This window comes from Crinia signifera, chromosome 6 (assembly GCF_055691185.1).
Source record: "Crinia signifera chromosome 6, ASM5569118v1, whole genome shotgun sequence".
NCBI lineage: Eukaryota > Metazoa > Chordata > Amphibia > Anura > Myobatrachidae > Crinia > Crinia signifera.
The window spans coordinates 49,519,336-49,543,641 of NC_139222.1; the positions used below are offsets into that span (position 1 = coordinate 49,519,336).

The following is a 24,306-nucleotide window of genomic DNA, read 5'->3' on the forward strand; positions in this document are numbered from 1 at the left end:
CAGAAGGTCGATATGGTCAAAAGCTCAACACTGCAATGGTCGACAAAGTTTAATTTTTTCATGTTTTGCCATTTTTTTCTTTATTTACTCTTTCTATGGACTACTATTGGGAACAGAAACCAGAGAGTAGTTTGGAGGCACAATAAAAGGAGCTTATCAATGGGGTAGTTAAAATCTTGCCTGATGGTGGTTGGAGTCAAATAATAGAAGCTGCGTTCTAATGTATTGCATGTGTATCAGCATTGTGGATCCAACCACAAATTGTTAATCGGTTTGGAACAATTGCACATTCCTGTTAACCATCTGTATTATCGAACATAGCACATCTGGAAGGCTTTGCGCTGTGTCCCTGTTTGCATATATTTGGCTTATATTCATTTGGGTTGGGCTAAAGCGAAAAGTAAATAGCATAGAAGAGGCTCTGGCTTTGTATTTTGGTCGTATCTACTGTGTTTCTAGAAAACGAAAGGAAGGCAAGATGCAAATACACAGGGACAGTCTCCTCGTCCTCCTACTGTCGGTACTCCCAGTTCCTTACTCTGCCTCACCGGATTCAGTGCAGCCTGAATCGGTGGATCCTGGGGGTCCCATTGTGCTGATCATCGGATCTGGTATCTCTGGACTTGCAGCCGCTGAGAAGCTTCACAAACATGGCTTTAAAAATATCAAAATCCTGGAGGCTACTGGGAGAACAGGAGGCCGGATCAGAACACAGAAATTTGGTAATACATTACTATCATCCTATGCAGCACAATTGTACTATATGGAATCTGTAACAAAATGAAAGATTGAGATCTGGGGGGTAGATTTATGAAGCGGTGATAAGGGAGGAGAAGTGATACAGTGCCTGGTAATTTATCACCGACCAATCAGCTCCTATTTAAACCCAGCCTGTAACTTAACAGTCAGAAGCTGATTGGCCAGTGATAAAGTACCAGGCACTTTATCACTTCTCCTGCTTTATCACTGCTTCATAAATCTAGCCCTGAATTTTTAGAGCAGCCCTCATTGTCTTGCAATAACTGGACTCCCCTACCTTTTGGGCTGGCAGAAGGTTGGGGAGTTGCAGTGATGTGAATGGCATCAATGCTGCCACTCCCTCTTCTGCGCAATACATTGATTTGCAGATCCTGGAATCCTGGGGAGGACCCTGAAGTTTGTGAGTCTACCGACTGTCCACTAGAGTAGGCAAGTATGTGTCAGACTTAAGGATTGAGGTGGAAATAAAAGTGTAGTCCAGAGGTAGCCAAGAGCTACCTCGAGACTACACTTGGAGAGTTCTCGAGAGCTACCAACAGTTAACGATTTTCATGTCTCCTCACAGAATCACAAGTGAAGTATTTAGATCCACTTGTGGATCTTTTAAAATGTGTCAGTCAGTAATGAGTGCACCTGTGTACCTGTGAGGTGAGCTGGAAAATTTGAGGACTGGAGTTGGCTACCCCTGGTGTAGTCAATACGGACAGGGTTGACAAAGTTATACTGACGAGACAAGTAAGGGTTATATTTTCGGATGTCCTGGGGTTATTTATTTATTTACAGTTTCTTATATAGTGCAGCAGATTCTGTTGCGCTTTACAATTGTAGACAGTGATAAAACAAACTGGGTAACAACAGACAGACTTGGAGGTAAGAGGACCCTGCTGCAAGCTTACAATCTTTAGGAATATAGGAGGGAAACACAAGGACAGGCACCAGTAATAGCATAGCAGCCCCACCAAGCTGCAAGACGCAGATCTTGTGCAGAGCGTAGTGGAGATATTTTGGGATAAGTGAAGCTATATACAGTATGCTAGTGTAGTATGGTTAATGGCGTGTAGAAGTGTTTTATATTGAATACGGTAAGATACAGGCAACCAATGGAGGGACTGGCAGAGAGGATCAGCAGACAATGAACATCTTGCGGGAAATAATGAGTGCATGGATAAGAGATGTCTTGAGTGAGATAGGGTCATATTTTGGATGTGTTTTTTAGATGCATGTAACATGATTTGGAGACAGATTGAATATGGGAAACAGGACAGTTCAGAGTCGAGGATGGCCCCTAGGCAACGAGCTTGTGGGGTAGGGTAGATTGTCGAGTTGTCAACAGTTATGGAGTTATCAGTATGGTAACTGTTGGGTATATAAGTAATTCTGTTTTATAAATATTGAGTTTGAGGTGGCTAGAAAACATCCAAGATGAGATGGCAAAGAGGCATTCTGAGACTCGGCCCAAAACCATTGGTGATAGATTTGAGTATCGTCTGCGTACAAATGATACTGAAATCCGAAAGAGCTGATTAGTTTGCCAATAGATGAGGTCTAGATTGAGGAAAAGAGAGGATCTTAGACTGAGCATTGTGGAACTCCGACGGACAAAGGTAGTGAAGAGGAGGTAGGTCAGAGAAGCGAACACTAAAAAAGCAATCTGATAGGTAAGATGAGAACAAAGAAGAGTGTGATTACCGTGTCAAATGCAGCAGAAAGCTCTAGAACATGGGTCTTCAAACTGCGGCCCTCCAGATGTTGTGAAACTACAAATCCCAGCATGCCTTGCCACAGTTTTAACACTCCCTTATAGCAAAACTGTGGCAAGGCATGCTGGGATTTGTAGTTTCACAACATCTGGAGGGCCGCAGTTTGAAGACCCATGCTCTAGAAGAATAAGAAGTGAGTAATGGCCTTTAGACTTGTCAGTTACCAGATTATTCACCACTTTAGTCAGTGCCATCTCAGTGGAGTGTTAAGAACAAAAGCCTGACTGAAGTGGGTCTAATAGGGTGTGAGAGTTAAGAAAGTGTGTAAGGCGAGAGTAGACAAGCCTCTTGCAGATGCATGGGAGCTAAGAGATAGGACGATAGTTAGAAAGAGTGTTAGGGTCAGAATTGTGTTTTTTTTTCAGAATAGGAGTAATCACTACATGTATGATGAGAGAAGGAAAAGTACCAGTAGTAAGAGAGAGATTGCAGATTTCAGTTAAGGTTGGGATAAGCACAGGAGATAGAGTTTTAATGACTTGTGCAGGTATAGGGTCAAGAGGAGAGGTATGTAATACCATAGTATCCTATTAGTGCCTTTATACCTAGGGACATACAGCTATGGCTTTGAACAGAATACATTGTAGAAATGTAAAGCAAATGGTTATGTATATGATACCGCATATGTAAAGATGGAATCGGTACATCTGTCAGACCACACTTAGGTCTACAGTCATTAGGTCGACCCCACTAGGTCGACTGGCAGGAATGTCGACCTGACTTAAGGTCGACATGGGCCAAGGTCAACATGACTTAAGGTCGAATTTGCATAAAGGTCGACATGAGGAAGGTCGACTGGTCATAAGGTCGACATGGGTTTTTCACTGTTTTTCGAGCCGACATGTGCCGACAGGCGGTATTTCATGCCCTACCATCCACTAGGGCGTGGAGGAGGTTATTAAAGCTGTGGCGAGCGAAGCGAGCCACCGTGTCCGAAGCATTGCGAGCGTCCGATTCTCATTGCCAACTGTGTCCATGTCGACATTCGGGTAAAAAAACAGTTGACATGGACACAGTTGGCAATGAGACTTGGACCCTCGCTTCGCTCGCAATGCTTCGGGCACGGTGGCTCGCTTCGCTCGCCACAGCTTTAATAACCTCCTCCATGCCCTAGTGGATGGTAGGGCATGAAATACCGCCTGTCGGCACATGTCGGCTCGAAAAACAGTGTCAATCTGGTCACTGCAGATCAAACCAGATTGACACGGCAACAGCCCAGGTTGCTTTGGCGGTGTGAAAGGGGTATAAGTGATTATGCTCGAGGAAGATGAACATTGTAGAAAATTGATTGCCGAAAAAAAAATCATCTGTAAGCAATCTACAGATGCCAGGATCCTTGTCAAATTTAATGAGTCCAGATCTGCCAATATAATGGCTGTACAGTATAGCCAAATTGACCTGCATTTTCAGTAAACAACAATGGTTGTTTATGAGATGCGAGAGCTGGCATCGTTAACGATATGGAGTGTACACACTAGACAATATTGTGAAAGATATTGATCAGAAGGCCTTTTTTTAAAGGAGGCAACAACTAGTTTGTAAGAAGGAGCATCACTTCTGGACCATTGAACAATGGGAGAAAGTAATTTTTAAGTATTATGCCATGAGTGTTTAAAGCTGGCCATACACTAGGCCCTGGGTGACTTCTCCCATCGGAGAAGTTGCCTACAAGCCCCCTTGAGCTGCCCAGGACCTTCCTGGGTGGTAGAATTGCATGCAATATATCATATGCCAGCCAAGCCTGCCCAGCTTGGATGCTATCCCACAGATTGCTTCTGCAGCCAGTGCAACTCGCCGGCTCTGGTGCGATGCACATGGGACTGTGCATTGTATTGCACCTGCCATACAATGTGCATATGAAATACAATGACCAATCAGAGAATGTCAGCAGGCTTAATTGTCTGGTCAGTACTGTTTGCAGACTCTGAGTAGCCCTGGACGTACTTGGCGGCTGCAATGGAATGAGCCTGAACGAGGCCGGAGCTGGTGTCACAAAAACAGTAAAAAAAAGTAGCAGGATTTCATCACTGGATGGTGTTGCGCATGCGCATTGCAACCCATACGCATTTGCTATAAATAATTGGCCCTGTGTGAATTTGCACAGAAGCCATCAGGCCTATAGTTTTGTTGACGCCTAAACACTTATTGACTCCAGTTTGGTGTGGTCAAAATTCGCTCCCCGGGTCAATGATGGGGGGGGGGGGATGCATATGCGCGAATATGCACATGTGGAAACTCCCAGGGCGAACACCTGCGAGAGTTTCACACTCGCCAGGCTTTCGCCCGATGATGGGCGGACAGGGGAGTCAATGAGCAGGGGATGGTCGATGGGGTCTGCTCAGTGTTTTATGGATGAGCTCACAAAAACTGGGTAGACACCTACAACTACAGGCATATCACATGATGTCAGCACCCGCCCCCATTTCAGCCATCTCCGTTGAAACTTACATTTATCCACAAAGGGAGGAAATATTCATTCAACTGTGAGCGACCATTGAATGCTTCTTCCTCTGTGCGGGTGCATGCAAGCGGGTGTGTAACCGTACACATCCACTCGCATGGCTGTCCGGGGATTTGCTTGGTGTAGGGATGTTTACCTGTTTGCTAGGCAGCGAATACATACAGCCTAGTGAGCAGGGCTGAATCGGGACTTTCATTACTTGCTCAATTACAAGGGCTGACTAATCTCTGTGGGGCAGATTTATTAAGCTGGGTGAGATTTAATAGGATGAGATATTCAGAAAGTGAGAGATTTGGTGAGAAATCTCCAGTTTTTTTAAAGCGGCAATCATTTACACTGCAAAATCAAACTGGTTTTGCAGTGTAAATGATTGCCGCACTTTTTGAATCTCTCATACTATTAAATCTCACCCAAAGTGTCTGGTTTTTATCACCGGCCAATCAGCACCTAACTGTCATTTTTCAAACCAAGCCTGTAACTTCACAGTTAGGAGCTGATTGGCCGGTGATAAAAAACAGACACTTTATCCCTTCACCGAGCTTAATAAATCTACCCCTGAATATCGCTTCATACTACATCTAATATACAGAATTCTTTACTGACAAAACATGTCTTTCTGAGAATAAATATGACTTTCATTGAAACCAAGTTAATCTTTAATTCATTTTATTTTTATTTTTTAAGTTTTGGTAAAAATCAAGAAACCTGTCAAAAATATAAATAAGAAAGTCATCCCGAAATAGGGGTTTATTCTAGTTCATTCTTTCTGACAAAATCCTTCTTAGATGGACAAAACCATGTGCACTGCAGGGGGGCAGATGTAACATGTGCAGAGAGAATTAGATTTGGGTGAGTTATTTTGTTTCTGTGCAGGGAAAATACTGACTGCATGATTTTACACTTCAATATAGATCTCACTTTGAAGAAAAACCCCACCCAAATCTAATTCTCTCTGCACAAGTTACATCTGCCCCACCCGCAGTGCACATGGTTTTGTCCATCTAAGAAGGATTTTGTCAGAAAGAATGGACTAGAATAACCCCCATAGTCAGGTAATTCCCTAAACAAGTTATATAATATGTGCATGTAGCTCCATCCGAGTTGTCTGTACAGCCGGTATTGCAAGACTTTTGGTCTCCGCTGTATTATGTTGTCCAAATGCAGCAGATGGAATTAATAACAATTTAATAACAAATATATAATTGAAACCAAATGGTATACACATTTTGTAACAATGATGATATTGCTTCTTTATCTTAATTTTGAGACTATTAACCCTATTGGTCCATGTATGATTGCACAAATTGTATTTTAATTGTGAGGATATAAGATCAAGAGGAGAGGTACAGTAGTAGCCAAGAGTGGGAGGATGAGACAAGTGTTGATACAGTAATATATACTTCATCTCCATTTCATCTCAAGCCTTAACAATTTTGTCCTTTAAGTAGGAAGCAAGATCTTGTGCACAGATTTTGGCCCTTATTCAGATCTGATTGTTGCAGTACAAATTTTTTCCCCAAAATGGCCAAAACCATGTGCACTGCAGGTGGGGCAGATGTAACATGTATAGAGAGAGTTAGATTTGTGTGAGGTATTTTGTTTCTGTGCAGGGAACATACTGACTGCTTTAATCTTGAACTGCAATTCAGATTTCAGCTTGAACACACCCCTCCCAAATGTAACTCTCTCTGCACATGTTACATCTGCCCCACCTGCAGTGCACATGGTTTTGCCCATTTTGACAAATTTGTGCTGCGATCAGATCTGAATAAGGGCCAAAATCTGTGCACAAGATCTTGCTTCCTACTTCAAGGAAAGTACCAATAATTATTATTTGTTAATAACCATAGATAATGTAATCGACATTATGGGCCAAATGTAATAGCCTTCCAGTAAGTCAACCGTTCAGGAAGCCAGTCAAACCCAGAGTTTTTTTCAAAGGGGAAATCATTTACAAGACGTGGTTTTATTTTGTAAATGATTGCCCCTTAAAAAAAATTCTGCATGGTTACCGGACTTGGAGGCTATTACATTTGGCAACATATTTCATTGATACATATTTTAGACCTTGATTAAACTAAATGTAAGGCCACTTTTATATTTTATCTCCCAGCAAAGGGCCTGGGTGAGGCCGGTGCACAGTGGATCCATGGACCATCTCCTGAGAATCCCATCTTCCAGCTGGCAGCACAGTTTGGTCTTTTAGGTGCTGATGCCATGAGTGAGGAGAACCAGAAATTAGAATTGGGAGTCCACCCGTCCTACATCCCAGTTATCTACAGTAGCTCTGGAAAACAGATTAGCCAAGAAGTGTTCATCAGCATCAGGGATTTATACTCATCTTGGCTGGAGAAAGCAGAAAATGTCTCAAAAATCGATTGTGATCCAGATGCCAACGTGGGGGGATTCATACAACAAGAGATTGCCCGCAGCTCACAGGATTGGGATAAAGCATCAGTTGACATTAATATGGCTTTATTGAAGGGGATGCTCGATATGGAGTGCTGCATCAGTGGAACCCATAGTATGGACCATGTGGCACTTTGTCCCTTTGGGGAGTATATAACACTTCCAGGGCTGGATTGTACCTTTCCAAAGTAAGTATCTTTAATAAAAAAAAAAAAAAAAAGATTTGCATGAAATTAGGGAGGGAGACGAATTGTTGAGAAGGAAGCTCTCCTGCCATTGTATTATGATGGGATTCAGATGTGCTTGGGACTATGGCCCAGATTCACTCGCAGCACTGATAATCATGTGGCTGACTGATGTTTTTTTGTTATTGTACCTAAAAACAAGGGAGCATAGCGCCATTTAGCACACATCCCAGCATTCCTACATGAGTTATCATTGCAGTTAGTGTGCACTAATACCACTTCTCCGCCATCAACCAACATAATACATCTACCCCTCAGTCTTTGCACATTTATATGCACGGAGGTAAACTAGGGAAGGGCTTTGTAGGGACATTTGCAGATGTGCGACAACCAAAAGGCATAGGGGTGTGTGTGTGTGTGTGTATTAAGCCTTGGGGAGTTATACAGTGGAGAGAGATAAAGTACAGACTAATCAACTCCTAACTGCCATGTTACAGACTGTTTGAAAAATGACAGTACGAGAGGATTAACTGGTAATGTGGGGTTCAATCCATGTACATTCTGAAAAAGTTGATTGATATTTATCACTATACATCGCTTTAATGCAATATATAGCTTTAGTAAGTAGCAATTCATGTAAATTTCCCTTTCCTGTGATGCGGTGTTGGAGTCCGCTGGCAGGTCCCTCTGCAAATACGCCAATGCCGGAGGCCCCGGGGGCTGCTGGGAGGTCAGGGGACGTAGCTGCTGCTGGGTACTGGGTAGAGAGCAAGGAAGCATTGCCTGCCATCTCCACACTGATGTTCAGATTACGATGGTGTAACTAAACTCCATGGAGAAGAGGAAAACTGAGCCTTCCATTCCTTCATGAGTCCCACATGGGAACACGGAGTCAGACATGGAGCGATTGCTGTTGCTGGTGAAGTCAAGAACTTCTCCATGGTAACCTGCTCTGTGAATAGCCCAAAGCATAGAAAAGCCCTGTTTTACACAAAACAGGGCTTTCCTCTGCTTTGTGAATATACACTTGTATTTCTGTACGTTATCTCTCCAAGGTTTAGTACATATCCCCCACAGACACAAACATGGCTGCCACTGTCTGAATACCCCTTCTCTTTAGACTGCAAAATTTGACAAGCAGGGCCCTCAATTGCTTTTACTTCTCTCACTTATACCATCATCTTCTCCCCACTGCCTACAACAGCACCTGACTCTTGGGTTTGGCCTTCCCACTGCTTATTTGAGTATTATGACGATACCTCCCAACTTTACAGACCATTGCTCAATGATCATATGACCCTCACGCGCCTGAAATTTTGGACAGCCCCACCTGCAGGGCATATGGTTTTGTCCATTAAAGAATGAGTTTTCTTTTGCAAACCAACCTGAATCAGCCCCTATGTGTGGACTCCTTGCAGCACCATATAGGTAATGAATTCATTCCTGCCTACCCTCCCAGTCCCCCAGGATGGTGGTCAAGTCTCCCACAATCTTACTGTGGTCCCTGCACCCCCTTTCCCTGCAATGACAAATGCCACTTACACCATCTGTGCACCTAGCAATGTCAGGAGTAACAGGGCTTGCCCGGCATCGACCAGCGGTGAGGGGGCCATACTGCATGGCGCTTGCTAGCGATATTCTCCCTCATCCTGCATGTACAGAGAATGGAGGATATCACTAATGACACATCAGAGCTCGCAACATTAATGATATAGGGCCAGATTCTCTAAGCTTCAAAAGTGATAAAATAAAGAGTGATAAACAGTCAGCCAATCAGCTCCTGCCTGACATTTTTCAAACACAGTCTGTGACATGGCAGGTAGGAGCTGATTGGCTGGCTGTTTATCACTCTCCATTTTATCACTTTTGAAGCTTAGAGAATCTGGCCCATAGTGTGTACACCAGTGGTGTCAAACTCATGGCCCTCCAGCTGTTGTGGAACTACACGTCCCAGCATGCCCTGCCACAGTTTTAGCAATCCATTATATAAAATCTGTGGCAGGACATGCTGGGATCCACAACAGCTGCAGGGCCATGAGTGACTCGCCAACTGTTATACAGCTAAACATCCGAGCATGCCCTGCAACATTTTTAGCATTACCATATACCAAAGCTATGGCAAAGCATGCTGGGATGTGTAGAGCTACAGTAAAGTGTTTACTGTTAAGCCCTGTATACATTGGGTGATTTCAGCAATAATCACTGGGGATATGGTCACTGAGGCGAGCTCAGGGAGGACAGAAACCTCCCGTGGAGCAGAAGGGCAAAAGCTTGGCGTTTCCGCAACCAGCCCTGGGGTGGTCCCTGCTCAGAGGAGCACGCTCCTGCGACCAGCGGCTTCCACCAGCAGTCTCGTTTTTATCAGAGACCATCTCTGGTCTCTGATGAAAACAGGACACTGAGCAATATATTGTTCAGTGATCATATTGCTCTGTATGTACAGAGCTTTTTTTTTGGCTATCTCCAAAAAGTTCATTTTATATCTTGTTCTATACATTTCTGTCAGTGTTTTTTCCCATACCTATTTCCTCCAAATTTTCTTACTGCTTTATTGTCAATCTCTCTCAATATATAGGTCCCTGGCTTACAATTCTTCTGTACTTACAGGGGCTTTTCAAGCCTTGTGGACCACATTAAAGCACAGCTACCCAATGACACCGTGTTACTGAACCATGCAGTGAAGAACATCCACTGGAATGGATCCTACCAAGGCAGCGACTCTCATGTGTATCCTGTACAGGTGCAGTGTGAGGATGAAAACACCTTTGTGGCTGATCACGTCATTGTCACTGTTCCTTTAGGTAACATTATGGTCCCATAGGTAACAGTAATGTGTGTAAATTTTGGTTATGGAATATGGGGTTGACAATGTCTATGTCAACTGTTACTAGGTCGACCACTAATGGTCGACAGTGACTAGGTCGACATCTGAATATGGTCGGCATACCATAGGTCGACCTTGCCATAAAGTGGACAGCACGTATTTTTCATGGATTATTTGGTATCTGTGTTGACATAGCAGCTGTGCGGCTCAATGATGGCACTGACAGGAGCACGGTTCCTGCCAGAGGCACCATAGCGCCAGCAGCACTGACAGGACACACCGGCCGCCTGACCTGCAGCGCCAACCCAGCCAGCTGTAAACTGATCTTTTTTGTTTGTTGTGTTGCCAGGAGTAGTGGTGCCCCTGGAGTCACTCCCCATAGAAGTTGATAGCGTTCTCAGTGTTCCCTGACACAGAGTATGTATTTATATATATGCCGCCCGCCCCTGCCGCAGCTCGTCTGCTACATGCCGGCCCCCATTCGCCTGCTGTCTGCCGGCCGCCCTCATGCCTGCCGGCTGCCTGAGGTTTGAGCAGTACTCTTTGGGCCTTATTCTGGTTGACTTGCTGGGAAGCAAATTCACTAGGGAACCAATGTTTTGTGTATGCACAGCAGCATTTCTGCGTGCAAACTCAGTGTTTGCTGAGTGCACGCTCCCAGCCTTGCGAGCAGGGGGGGGTGGAGAGGGGCATGTATGCCGGCCTGGGTCATTAGCATATGTGAACGTCCAGCGTTTATAGGGCGTTCCCTTGAAAACGCTGGGCGTACACATGCTAATGCATTTGTGACACACGTGCAGAGGGCGGACAGCTGATATAACCGGATTTCAGCTGCCCACCCAATTCCCTGAAATTCTACACACATACGTATGAGTGGTCTGGACCACCCTTACATATGCATACGCCTTTGCCATCATTCGATGGTTGGAAACAATCGAAAGATGTGGGAGGTTTCCACTGGCATGTGAATGGATGTTTATGTAAAACATCCATTCGCAAGCCTAGTGGACGAATCCCGCTTGCCAGTGGGTGGTGCCGGCTAACCATTCGCAAGGCGGGGTAAGGGTGACTCGCAAGGATACGAATTTGCATCCGAGCGAGTCAACCAGAAGAAGGCCCTTTATTCTTTTTATGTGTTTTATATTGAAGTACCATGTAGCGGAGATATGGTGATGTAGAAGGCAGGGGTGAAAGGGAGATGGAAACGTGCAGGGTTGATGGGGATGGAGAGGATCTGGGTTTCAGGAATGAAGAGGTACAGGGGAACGGAGAGTTGCAGGGGTGTCGGAGATGGAGAGATACAGGGGTGTCAGAGACGAAGAGAGATGCTAGGGTGTCAGAGACGGAGGGATGCTAGGGTGGCAGGGTCATAGAGATGAAGGGGAGGCAGGGGGATGAAGAGGTCTCAGTGGGAAGGAGAGATGCAGGGGTGACAAGGGGATGGAAAGGTGCCAGGGGGACGGAGAGATTCAGGGATGATGGAGACATGTAGGGGTGACAGGGGGTCAGAGAGGTGCAGGAAAGGAGGGTGTGAGAGGTTCAGGTATGACAGGAACAGAGAAAGGAGGGAAGAAGGGAGTGAGAAGTGCGGGGTGACTGGCAGTGAGAGGCGGAGGGAGTGGGAGGTGCAGCAGTGACAGGGGGGTGGAGAAGTGCAGGGGTGACGGGGAGTTTAGAGGCGGAGGGAGTATATAAATTGATATCACATTACCTAAGGCTTATGGAGTTCTAGGTGCACCCCAGTTCCTCCGCCATTTTATTTCATTGCCCATACCCACTTTGAAATTGGCACTTCAACCTCTGTGTGTGTGTGTGTGTGTGTGTGTGTGTGTGTGTAGAATATTTCTTTATTTGTATTATGCTTTAAAATTTAGACCTTGGGGCGCCCCTGCCTAAGGTACCCCGGGCCCCCCAGAGCCTTAATCCTGCTCTGCTTCTGAAAGCAGTCCTTATGCCGGCATCTGTATACTCAACATCAGGACTGCAGGGAGGCTGACTGCATATATGTATGTATATATGAATGATGGGAGGCAGTGCAAGGATGCATAGATGGACTGAGACAGCACTAAGTCAAGTGGTGAATGATTTGGTAACTGCTAAGTCTAAAGGCCATTACTCACTGCTTATTCTTCTAGATCTTCCTGCTGCGTTTGACACTGTGGATCACACTCTTCTCTTACATACACTACACTCCCTAGGTCTTAATTATACAGCCCTTTCCTGGTTCTCATCTTACTTATCTGATCGCTCTTTCAGTGTTTGTTTCTCTGATTCTACTTCCTCTTCACTACCTCTGTCAGTCGGAGTTCCGCAAGGCTCAGTCTTAGGTCCTCTGCTTTTCTCAATCTATACTTCCTTTCTTGGCAAACTAATCAGCTCTTTCGGATTTCAGTATCACTTGTATGCGGATGATACTCAAATCTGTCTATCAAGTCTTTGAATGTCTCTCTGCCATCTGATCTTGGATGTCTTCTCGCCAACTCAAACTCAATATTTCCAAAACGGAATTACTTATATTCCCACCAACCAAGAACAGTTACTATCCTGATATCTCCATAACTGTTGACAACTCGACAATCTACCCTACCCCACAAGCTCGTTGCCTAGGGGTCATCCTCGACTCTGAACTGTCCTTTCTTCCCCTCATTCAATCTGTCTCCAAATCATGTTACATGCATCTAAAAAACATATCCAAAATACGACCGTATCTCACAAAAGACACTACTACCTCTCTTATCCATGCACTCATTATATCCCGCTTTGATTATTGCAATAGTCTCCTAACTGGTCTTCCCAAGAACAGACTCTCACCACTGCAATCCATTGTAAAAGCTGCTGCTAATATTGGCTGATACATACTCTTATTTTTTTCTTTTCGGCATTGGGACACCTTCAGCATATATTCCGAGTGTGTGTATACAAGTTATGCGTCTGATACTGTATGTCCGTTTCGATATAGAAACTTTGGCGACTAGTTTTGATACTCATCTGCTATTTGTTTTAAGTGATTTTATTATGTTTACTGGCACCATTGTATGTACTTGCATCTTTTTGATTGTCCTGCCAATAAAAAATTTAATACGAACAAAAAAAAACAAAAAAAAAAAAAAAAGCTGCTGCTAGGCTGATCTTCCTTGCAAGACGCTCATCGTCTGCTGATCGGCTCTGCCAGTCCCTCCATTGGTTGCCTATATCTTACCGTATTCAATCTAAAACACTTCTACTTGCATATAAAGCTATTAACCATACTGCACCAGCATATATCTCTTTACTTCACAAAATATCTCCCATCTCGACCACTACGCTCTTCACAAGATCTGCGTCTCTCTTCTGCACGGATCACTAGCTCCCATTTACTATTACATGACTTTCATCAGGCTGCTCCCATCCTATGGAATGCCCTTCCACACACATTAAGACTCTCCAAACTTTCATGCATTCCCTTAAAACTCACCTCTTCAGGCAAGCCTATTCTAGTTAAGTTCCACACGCATAACCCTCTGAGGCACTTGTGTATTATATAGCTTTTCTTCTGGATTTGCAACTTGGTGGGACTGCTATGCTATTACTGGTGCCTGTCCTTGTGTTTCCCTCCTATGTCCCTATAGATTATAAGCTTGCAGCAAGCTTAAATTCCTCCTACCTCCAAGTCTGTCTGTTACTCAGTTTGTTTTATCACTGTCTAAAACTGTAAAGCGCAACGGAATCTGCTGCGCTATATAAGAAACTGTAAATAAATAAATAAATAAATGGATGTATATATGCGAGAGGAGGTATATGGATGGATGAATGGATGCTTTGTATGTGAGAGGTAGTGTTTGTGTGTATATATGAATGACGGAGGCAGTGTATATATGTATAGATGGATGGTTGTATATATGAAAGGGGATGTATATGTACTCTATGTATGTATGTATGTATAATGGAGGCAGTGCATGGAAGTATATATAAGAGAGGAGGTGTATGAATGAATGTATGTATGTATGTATGTATGTATGTATGTGCGAAGAAGTTTATGTATGAGTGTATACTGTATATGAGAGTGACAATGTGTGCAGCGGCAGATTGGCCATAGACCTTATAGGGAAGATATAGGGAGGACAACGCACCTATGAGGCCATCTGTCCAGAGTTTTGGCTCAGTCCCCCTCCTGTTTTCCACACAAGCAACCTGTGCCTGTTCACAAGCAACCTTTACCTGTTCCAACACTGCAAATACTCATCTATGAGAAAATCACCCAAAGTGTACCAATGTTCCCTCTAATTTTACGAAGGCTGTGTGCGGCAAAAGATTTTGGCTGTGCAACGTTGGAAGGAAATTTTTATTTTTGTGCGTCACTTCTATATATAACTGGAAAACAACGTTCAGCATTTGTGTTAACTTTTCTTCAAAATGATATTAAACATTCAAAACATTTAAACATTCAAAACACAGCACATGATGTAGTTAATGGGTGAAACACACATTAATTTAGTCCGCAACAGCAAAAAGATGACCATTGCTGCTTTGTGCACTCTGTTGTAATGTCTGTGCGCATGCTCGGCGAGTTGTGTGCGCACGCACACGCGCACAGCTTAGAGGGAACACTGGTGTGTACCCACCTCTGACGACCATCTTTATCTATTGTGACATCTGTTAAAGGTACAGAAGTGGGTATTGTCTGGGGGGTGTAACAATTTCCGGGGTGTTTCTGGGCTGCACTGGGTGAGGGGTGGGGATATTTGTGATATTCGCGGGATTATGGTAATGATGGTAAGTGTTTGTCTGCTTGATGGAGGTTTGGGGGTCTGTGGTCAGTGTCAGTGGGGGGGGGGGAGGGGTATTATGTGAAATGTGGAGGTTTGTGGTTTGTCACAGCAGCTTTAGGGGGCCACTAGAATGCCAAGTGTATTGAAACCAATGGTTTCCACACAGATATAGTGATGGATTAACCCCGGCTATTTGTTATTGGCTACACCTACATTTAATTTAAAGGCGCCCATGTGAGGCCATTTCCAGAATTTTTTCTAGGGCCACTATTAGTTCCCAATCCGCCCCTGAGTATATATGAGAGACAGAATGAAATACAGAGTATGTGAGAGTCTGTGTGTAAGAGTTAGAATGAGGGGGGGAGAGAAATTCAAATATGAGATAGATGGTATAAATACCCCTCTGCAACTGACCGGAGCACAGTATGTGACCCACACAGGCCTGGTGACCCCCACCCCTGCCCAGCCAGTCATTGTCCGGAACCGGCATAGTTTTGATAAAGGAAAAATATTAAAAAAAGGTCTTCACAAAGAAATGGGTTGATTGCTGGACCAACATTAAAAAGATGGCAACACTTACCCCTCTAGTGGAGACCTGAATTGGGGGCCCATAAAATGTTTTGCTGTGAGGCCAACAGAGTTCTAGCTATGCCCCTGGTAGTACTGTACTTCCTGCTAGAGAGGAGGGAAGCCCGTCCAGCCCCCTCTTCTGTTAAGAAGCCCCAGGCATATATATAATGGGCTGCCACCATTTTTAGAACTCAACTTTCAGGAGTCTACTTTTGGTGGCAGACATGTCCAGAAATCACTTTTGCACATGCACATAAGGTAATCTTTGGGGAAAATGGCCGCCGTGCCATTTCTCCAGAGTTCTGCGCATGCACAATAGTGGAGAGGAGGGGGCCCAGATGGAGGAAGCTGTACAATGGAGAACTTCTTTTGCGTCAGGCACTGATTATTTGCTATATCCTTCCTCCCAACTTTTGAAAATGGTCTGCATAGCAGTGGTGATAGATGGCTCCCGCAACTGCCCTCCTCACTACTCTCCTGCCACTGTGACCTACGAGGGACAGTAACCAGGATCGACTGTCCCACTGTAATCGGGATAGTTGGGACACATGATATATGCATATACTGTCTGCTATTTGATGTGTGTCTGGTTACAGGATTCCTAAAGAAGCGAGCCATGGATTTCCTGAGCCCTTCTCTGCCACCAAGCAAAATGAAGGCAATTAAGAGTTTGGGATTTGGCGTCGTTAATAAGATCTTGTTGGAATTTGAAAAACCCTTCTGGGACCCAAACTGCACGGGTATTCAGCTGGCGTGGGAAGGGGATTCTCGTACTGAACCCCAGAAAGACCTGAAGCAAAACTGGGTGAAAAAACTGCCCGGATTTGTGGTCCTCGCGCCACCAGAACAGTAAGTCGGACACAGCTTGTAGGGCAGATTGTAATCAATAATAGATTAATATGTGTACCACCAGCATGTATATGTTTCCTGCAGAATTTGTAACATGATGGGAATTACAGCATGCTTTACGTTAACAGGCCCGGCCATGTGCTGTGTGCTCTTATAGCCGGAGAGGAGTCTGAATTTATGGAGACATTATCAGATGAAGAAGTCCTCACCTCGCTGACCGCTCTTCTGAGACAGTTCACAGGTAATCCGATTTCTGCCTGGGGTCAGTTCATAGTTACTGGACCAAACTTCTAAACTATTAACTCTGCAGCCCAGTTCTACTGCTGTACGCAGGGGGCTTTCAGCACATCACAGGACCATTAATAAGGAGTAACATAAAATCCTTCAAAGATTGGTATGCCCTTGTGATTTTGTTAGTGTAGTATTGGGCTTTTGGTTTGGCAAAGAAAATTACCTTGAAAACCACTTCATTATAACAATAAAAAAGAGTACACCTGTACAATCGAAAGGCCATTCTTTCAGTTCCTGACCCCTTCATGCAATATGAAAAGAGTGTTTAAGCACTGAGTATGAAGCAGTAATAACGGAGGAGAAGTGATAAAGTGCCTGCCACTTTATCACCGGCCAATCAGCTCCTAACTGTTAAGTTACAGGTTGGGTTTAAAAAAGGAACAGTAACAATCTGATTGGCCAGTGATAAAGTACCAGCCACTTTATCACTTCTCCTCCGTTAGCACTGCTTCATACATCTACCCCTAAGTACCTTCTATCACAGGGTTGCCGACTCTCCCGGAATGGCCGGGAGTCTCCAAAAATCGGGACCCCCTCCCGGCCCCCCGGAAGGGTGGGCAAACCCTCCAGGATTCAGGGGGGGACCCCCCTGCGCCCCGGATCGCGGCATTAAAATGCCGCAATCCTTGTGTCTCAGAGGAGGGGGCGGAGCTAAAATGACACAATCACATCATTTTAGCCCCGCCCCTCCACGGAGATCCGTGAATTCGGCAGTTTGTCATCATGGGGACGGGGCTTGGTGGTGTCACACTTAAGCCCCGCCCCCTGTGCGGCTGCTGGAACTGTCCTCTCCGGGCTTCTCCCGGAGAGGAGAATTATAAAGTCGGCAACCCTGTTCGATCATGTTTATTGTATAAAAACAGGACACATCGAAATATCACCTTTATGTGCAGTTTAATTTTATCAGATTTGATGGGGTACGGTATGATATGTCAACAGTCATAATGTCAACATTAATCATGTTGTCATGACAAAAATCTACATGGACATAATTAGCGGTATTCAATGCGGCCAACGAAGGGGCTTCGTAAACAAGTCATCCTCGCCACCAAACCCCCTCGCTGTATTCAATGAAAGGGACAAATCCTCACTGTAAGAGGACAGCGAGGATCCCCCTCAATGTCGACATTGACCATATTGACATACATCGTGAATTCAGTGTAGTCCTATTGTATTGTCTGCCATTTTCTCAAATTATTATTGTGTGGTATTAGCAGGGGAAACATTGTGGGCCCCCACAGCAACATTTTGAAGGGTCTTTCTTTCTAGCAAGAGACCTCTCTACAGCAGTTGTTATGCCCCATAATAGTGCACTATATATATAGTAGGTCATTTTGTGAACCATAGCAGTGTTCTAGGCATAGTAGTGCCCAACGCAAGACTGAAAGTAAACAATATGCCACACAGTACCCAGAGGCAAACGCAGGATTTTCAGAAGGAGGTTTCCAGAGGGGCGGAGCAAAGCACGGAGATGGACACTTAGGTGACCCAGTATATGCCGGGTCAGTTAAAGTATTATAGATAGACCAAATGTGTGTATATATATATATATATATATATATATATATATATATACATATATATATATATACATACATACATATATATACATACATACATACATACACACACACACATATACATATATATATATATATATATATATACATACATATACATATATACATACAGGGGCGTCAACAGCAGTGTAAACCCCTGGGCGTAGGAATGTATTGGGGCACCTACCAATCCTCCAGCGGTAGGGGTGGGGGAAGCTTTGATGTCCCGCGGGTGGTAGGGGGTATTATATCAACCGATCAGCATGTAGGGCCTGGATCAGTAATTTCCACTAATTACCCCTTTACTGTACAGATGTGGGAGTTGGAGTGGGAGAAGGGGGCATTGGGCTGAATGAAGGGGCCTTGATACATAACTTCCAGGGTGGTAGAGGATGTTTAATATTCAGAGGAGGGGTGTATAATTTTCTGGTGGGAGGACAACTTGCTTGACTGCAGATATCTCCAGTTCCTGGAAATAGATTTCTTAGATTTTAATGGAATTAAAAACTAGAGAATCCCACCTACCAAATGGTATTGGGGACTAGGGGATCAGACTTCAGGAGGCAGAGCAATCTGCCAACAAGTATATAAAACTACATACCAGGTGTGTGGAGCTGGAGCAGTAACCAGCAGCTGAAGGCAGATATCTCTAGTTCTGGAACAGTAGAGAACAAGCTGCTAGTGTCCATCAAAGGGGGAGAGTCCCAGCTTTTGGAATATACCCTCAGAAAAACTCTAAGTCAGACAGAACCTGAAATATCTGACTGGGAAGAGCAATTAACAGGCTTGGATGGGGACCACTGCTTTGAAGTCAGATATCTCCGGTTCCCAAGGGCCGATTTTTAAATTTCTTGTACCCATGGAAAGAGGAGACCCTCAGCTTTCAGCCTGGGCCCTTAGACTCCTGGGGGGTTTCGGGGTACTCAGAAACCCCTCCTGCGTGCGCTACTGGTACCCCCTATTCACATTATCACATACAGTGTCCTCAGTATACAGTATGCAACGTTACAATGCCCCAGTTCATATTATGTAATTGTACAATGAGCTGGTCCAGGTGTGAATCTACTGTAGGTATAAGTAGCCCTTAAGGCAAAAATTCTAAGGGCCTCTACTTCCCGCCCAATGGTAAAAAAAAAAAACCGTGAAGAAGAAGGTGGGCCCCTTTCAGCTCTTGGCCCTGCCAGAGGAGGATTTAGGGTTGAGGGCGCCCCTAGGCACAACAGTAATGGCCACTACTCCCCTTGCCTAATTTTATTCTTTTCATTGATTGGTTAGAAAACCTCATTTGATGATAGCCAGTTTAGTAACATAATAAATAAAGCTAATACTGTACCTATGATTTATTTGTATTTTTAATTATGTATACATGGTTACTAATTAGGACAGCTTACATACAGCTTATGATGATACAGTATAATGGAAATATTTTGCAGTTACTGGTACATTTTACGGCTGAAAGTACCAATACAAGCATTCAAGTGCCCCCCCCCCCCAAATTGCCAGCCCTAGGCACGTGTCTAATAGGAAATTCACTACTGCCCCCTGCACCTATGGTATTGTACATAACACTTGTTTGCAGCATGCCTATAAATAAAACTGCACAAACTTACTGTACGCAGCCTACCATAGACTACCCATTTTATTTTAATAAAATATTAAATAAGACCATTGAAGTAAGTGATGTTAATAGTAAAATGTATCCTCTATTTATTTCATATAGGGAACCCTAACCTTCCCCCCTCCAATCAGCCTCCTGCGCTCACAATGGCATAGTAATCCTTATACCATTGGCTCTTACAGCCATGTGGCAGTGGGCAGCTCAGGGGAGGATATTGATGTTCTAGCAGAGCCACTGCCTACAGACAGAGATGCTCCACAGGTAATGTATATGGTGAAACAAAAGCCAATAAAGAAAAAAGTTTGTAATGTTTGAGCAGCTTTTATTTTCTCTGAATTGTGACAGTATGCATTACAGTATGTTCCATGCTTATGCCTGCTCTTAAGATAAGTAACATGGTGCTACAGAGGATATAGCGGTGCTTAGTGTTGTTGTTAGATCAGGGCTGGGCAACACCGGCCCTCCAGATGTTAACAAACTACACATCCCAGGATGCTTTGCATTAGTTTTTGCTATGTGGCCATGCTGAAACTGATGCAAGGCATGCTGGGATGTGTAGTTCATCAACATCTGGAGGGCAGGTGCTGCCCAGCCCTGTGTTAGATGACACACTTGTTGGATTAACCAAAAATGCAGGTTATTTGTAATGAGAGTTAACAGTCATCAAGGGTTAAGTTTAGGAAGTGCAGTATATTGCAGATATACAACAGGCAGGTGTACACTGGTGTATGGTGCGGGTACTTATTGTATCCTGTGACAGCAGATGTAATTATGGATAGAGGTCTCTCTATGCCCCCCCCCCCCTCTCTGAAGTAAAAGCACACTGTCTCTCACACCCCCTGTCACACAGTAAGGGCGCACTGGTAATGGGACCAGCAAGCTGGAACACAGAAGGCGTGCTAGTAAGGGATTCGCTGGGCACGCTGTCTCTCAAAGGAGACAGAGCGCGAGGACCAAGGGGGACGCCCCCACACGCAGGGAGGGGGAGCGCAAGGGGACACAGCTGTGTAGGCTGATGCTGCTGCTGGCCAGTGTAGAAGACAGGTGCTGAGCGCACCTTACTAACATATCTCTCATTGTAGCCCTTCTGGAACATGCCAAAGATGCTATACACAAAGCAACCACATAAAACCAAATAAAAGAAGGAATTTGAATACTTGATGTATCTTACTCTTCTGTCTCATTCAGCCCTTGCAGGTACTTTTTGCTGGAGAAGCCACAGAAAGAAATTTCTATGCTACAACGCACGGTGCTCTGATGTCTGGCCGGAGAGAAGCGCAGCGTCTGATTAGCAGATATCCAGGGCTGGAAGCTACTAATAGCAAAGCCAGGCTCTAGATAAACCAAGATAATTATCAGCTTGCACTAATTATTATCAGTCTATTACTTAACCAATGTTTAAAAATAGCTAACTACCCCCAATAAATAATTATACAATCATTTTACTAAGATGCTGACTTTTTGGTACAAGTATGTTTAAATCCAGGATTCTGATGAATTCTTCATAACAAGATTATGGGTTACATGGTCATGTGGGTGTGTACTCCTCCTACACTATCAACCCCAACTCAGGGGTAAACGCAGGATTCTCATGGGGCAGGGGGGAGGGAATCCGTACTTACATATATGTACATACAGTACATTCATAGTCGTGCGCAGTCCATTTTATTAGGGGGTGCACCATTGAGGGGCGTGTTCATCACAGCCTACTGGGCGTGTCCATCACTCCTATTGGGCATCAATTGGCATCAATGTAAACTAAATAGAAGGTGACTTATTTATGTATATGGGCTTCAGAATGAATCATTCCCATCACACGCACGAGAAACAGGGACAGTGTGCGCCAAAGGCGGGCTGCTAAAATTTACACTGTAATGGCCATTACACATAATGCCACACACCATAATGCCACTCACTGTAATGCCCATTACACATAATGCCACACACCATAATGCCTATCACACATCATGCCGCACACAGTAATGCCCATTACACAATAATGCCACCCAGCATAATGCCCAATACACATAATACCACAGACCATAATGCCCATCAAACATAATGCCACACACAGTAATGGACATTCCACATTATGCCAGGGCTTGACAAATTTTTTGTAAAATAGGGATAATAAGTACAGTGTGTGCTGAAGGCGCGTGCCAAATATTCACACTGTAATGCCTATTACACGTCACACACCCACATGCCATGGTGGGGTGTGTGTATGGTTAGGGTTATAGGCTGCGGGGGGGGGGGGGGTATGGTTAGGGTCATAGGCAGCGGGGAGTGTGTATGGTTAGGGTTAGAGGCAGCGGTGGGGGGGTATGGTTAGGGTTATAGGCTGCGGGGGGTGGGGAGGTGTATGGTTAGGGTTATAGGCTACGGGGGGAGGGGGGAGGAGGTGTATGGTTAGGGTTATAGGCTGCGGGTGTGCCTATGGTTAGGGTTATAGGCTGGGGGGGGCGTGCATGGTTAGGGTTATAGGCGGCGGGGTGTGTGCATGGTTAGGGTTATAGGCTGCGGGTGTGCCTATGGTTAGGGTTATAGGCTCGGGGGGGGGGGGGTTGTATGGTTAGGGTTATAGGCGGCGGGGTGTGTGTATGGTTAGGGTTATAGGCGGCGGGGTGTGTGTATGGTTAGGGTTATAGGTTGCGGGGTGTGTGTATGGTTAGGGTTATAGGTTGCGAGGGGTGTGCATGGTTAGTGTTATAGGTTGCGGGGGGTGTGCATGGTTAGGGTTATAGGTTGCGAGGTGTGTGTATGGTTAGGGTTATAGGTTGCGAGGGGTGTGCATGGTTAGTGTTATAGGTTGCGGGGTGTGTGCATGGTTAGTGTTATAGGCTGCGGGGGGGGGGGGTGTATGGTTAGGGTCATAAGCAGGGGGGGGGGTGTATGGTTAGGGTTATAGGCTGCGGGTGTGCCTATGGTTAGGGTTATAGGCTCGGGGGGGGGGGGGTTGTATGGTTAGGGTTATAGGCTGCGGGGTGCGTGTATGGTTAGGGTAATAGGCTGTGGGGGGGGGGGGGGAGGTGCATGGTTAGGGTTATAGGCTGGGGCGGGTGTATGGTTAGGGTTATAGGCTGCAGGCTGTGTATATGGTTAGAGTTATAGGCTGCGGGGTGTATGTGTATGGTTAGGGTTATAGGCTGCGGAGTGTGTGTATGGTTAGGGTTATAGGCTGCAGGGTGTGTGTATGGTTAGTGTTATAGGTGTGTGGGTATGGTTAGGGTTATAGGCTGCGGGAGTGTATGGTTAGGGTTATAGGCTGTGGGGTGTGTGTATGGTTAGGGTTATAGGCTGGGGTGTGTGTGTATGGTTAGGGTTATAGGCTGCGGGATGTGTGTGTGTGTATGGTAAGGGTTATAGGTTCCGATGTGTTTGTGTGTATGGTTAGGGTTATAGGCTGCTGGGTGTGTGTACTGTTAGGGTTATAGGCTGCACGGTGTGTATGGTTAGGGTTATAAGTTGCGGGGGGTGTGCATGGTTAGTGTAATAGGCTGCGGGGGGGGGGGGGGTATGGTTAGGGTTATAGGCTGCGGGTGTGACTATGGTTAGGGTTATAGGCTTGGGGGGGGTGTATGGTTAGGGTTATAGGCTGCGGGGTGCGTGTATGGTTAGGGTAATAGGCTGGGGGGGGAGGTGCATGGTTAGGGTTATAGGTTGCAGGGTGTGTGTATGGTTAGGGTTATAGGCTGGGGCGGGTGTATGGTTAGGGTTATAGGCTGCGGGCTGTGTATATGGTTAGAGTTATAGGCTGCGGGGTGTATGTGTATGGTTAGGGTTATAGGCTGCGGGGTGTGTGTATGGTTAGGGTTATAGGCTACGGGGTGTGTGTATGGTTAGGGTTATAGGCTGCGGGAGTGTATGGTTAGGGTTATAGGCTGTGGGGTGTGTGTATGGTTAGGGTTATAGGCTGGGGTGTGTGTGTATGGTTAGGGTTATAGGCTGGGGTGTGTGTGTATGGTTAGGGTTATAGGCTGGGGTGTGTGTGTATGGTTAGGGTTATAGGCTGCGGGATGTGTGTGTGTGTGTATGGTTAGGCTTAAAGGCTGCGGGGAGTGTGTGTATGGTTAGGGTTATAGGTTCCGATGTGTGTGTGTATGGTTAGGGTTATAGCTGCGGGGTGTGTGTGTATGGTTAGGGTTATAGGCTGCTGGGTGTGTGTATGGTTAGGGTAACAGGCTGCAGGGTGTGTGTATGGTTAGGGTTACAGGCTGCGGGGTGTGTGTATGGTTAGGGTTATAGGCTGCGGGGTGTGTGTGTATGGTTAGGG

General features: G+C 45.1%; 1 protein-coding gene across 1 annotated transcript; it reads left to right on the forward strand.

Moving 5' to 3' along the window:
• The first annotated feature begins 475 nt into the window (after positions 1–475).
• LOC146006947 (peroxisomal N(1)-acetyl-spermine/spermidine oxidase-like) lies at positions 476–21,446 on the forward strand. Its single transcript, XM_083145382.1, has 7 exons — positions 476–722; positions 7,094–7,577; positions 10,182–10,375; positions 16,313–16,565; positions 16,694–16,813; positions 20,144–20,294; positions 21,222–21,446. The coding sequence occupies exons 1-7, from the start codon at positions 479–481 to the stop codon at positions 21,369–21,371; spliced, it is 1,596 nt and encodes a 531-aa protein (XP_083001508.1). The 5' UTR covers positions 476–478; the 3' UTR covers positions 21,372–21,446.
• Positions 21,447–24,306: the final 2,860 nt, after the last annotated feature.

Excerpts from the sequence above, each read along its gene's own strand:
- LOC146006947 (XM_083145382.1), top strand. The coding sequence starts at position 479 with ATGCAAATACACAGGGACAGTCTCCTCGTCCTCCTACTGTCGGTACTC. Across the intron at positions 7,578-10,181 it reads CTGGATTGTACCTTTCCAAA|GGGCTTTTCAAGCCTTGTGG; the intron begins GTAAGTATCTTT and ends CTGTACTTACAG. Across the intron at positions 10,376-16,312 it reads CATTGTCACTGTTCCTTTAG|GATTCCTAAAGAAGCGAGCC; the intron begins GTAACATTATGG and ends GTCTGGTTACAG.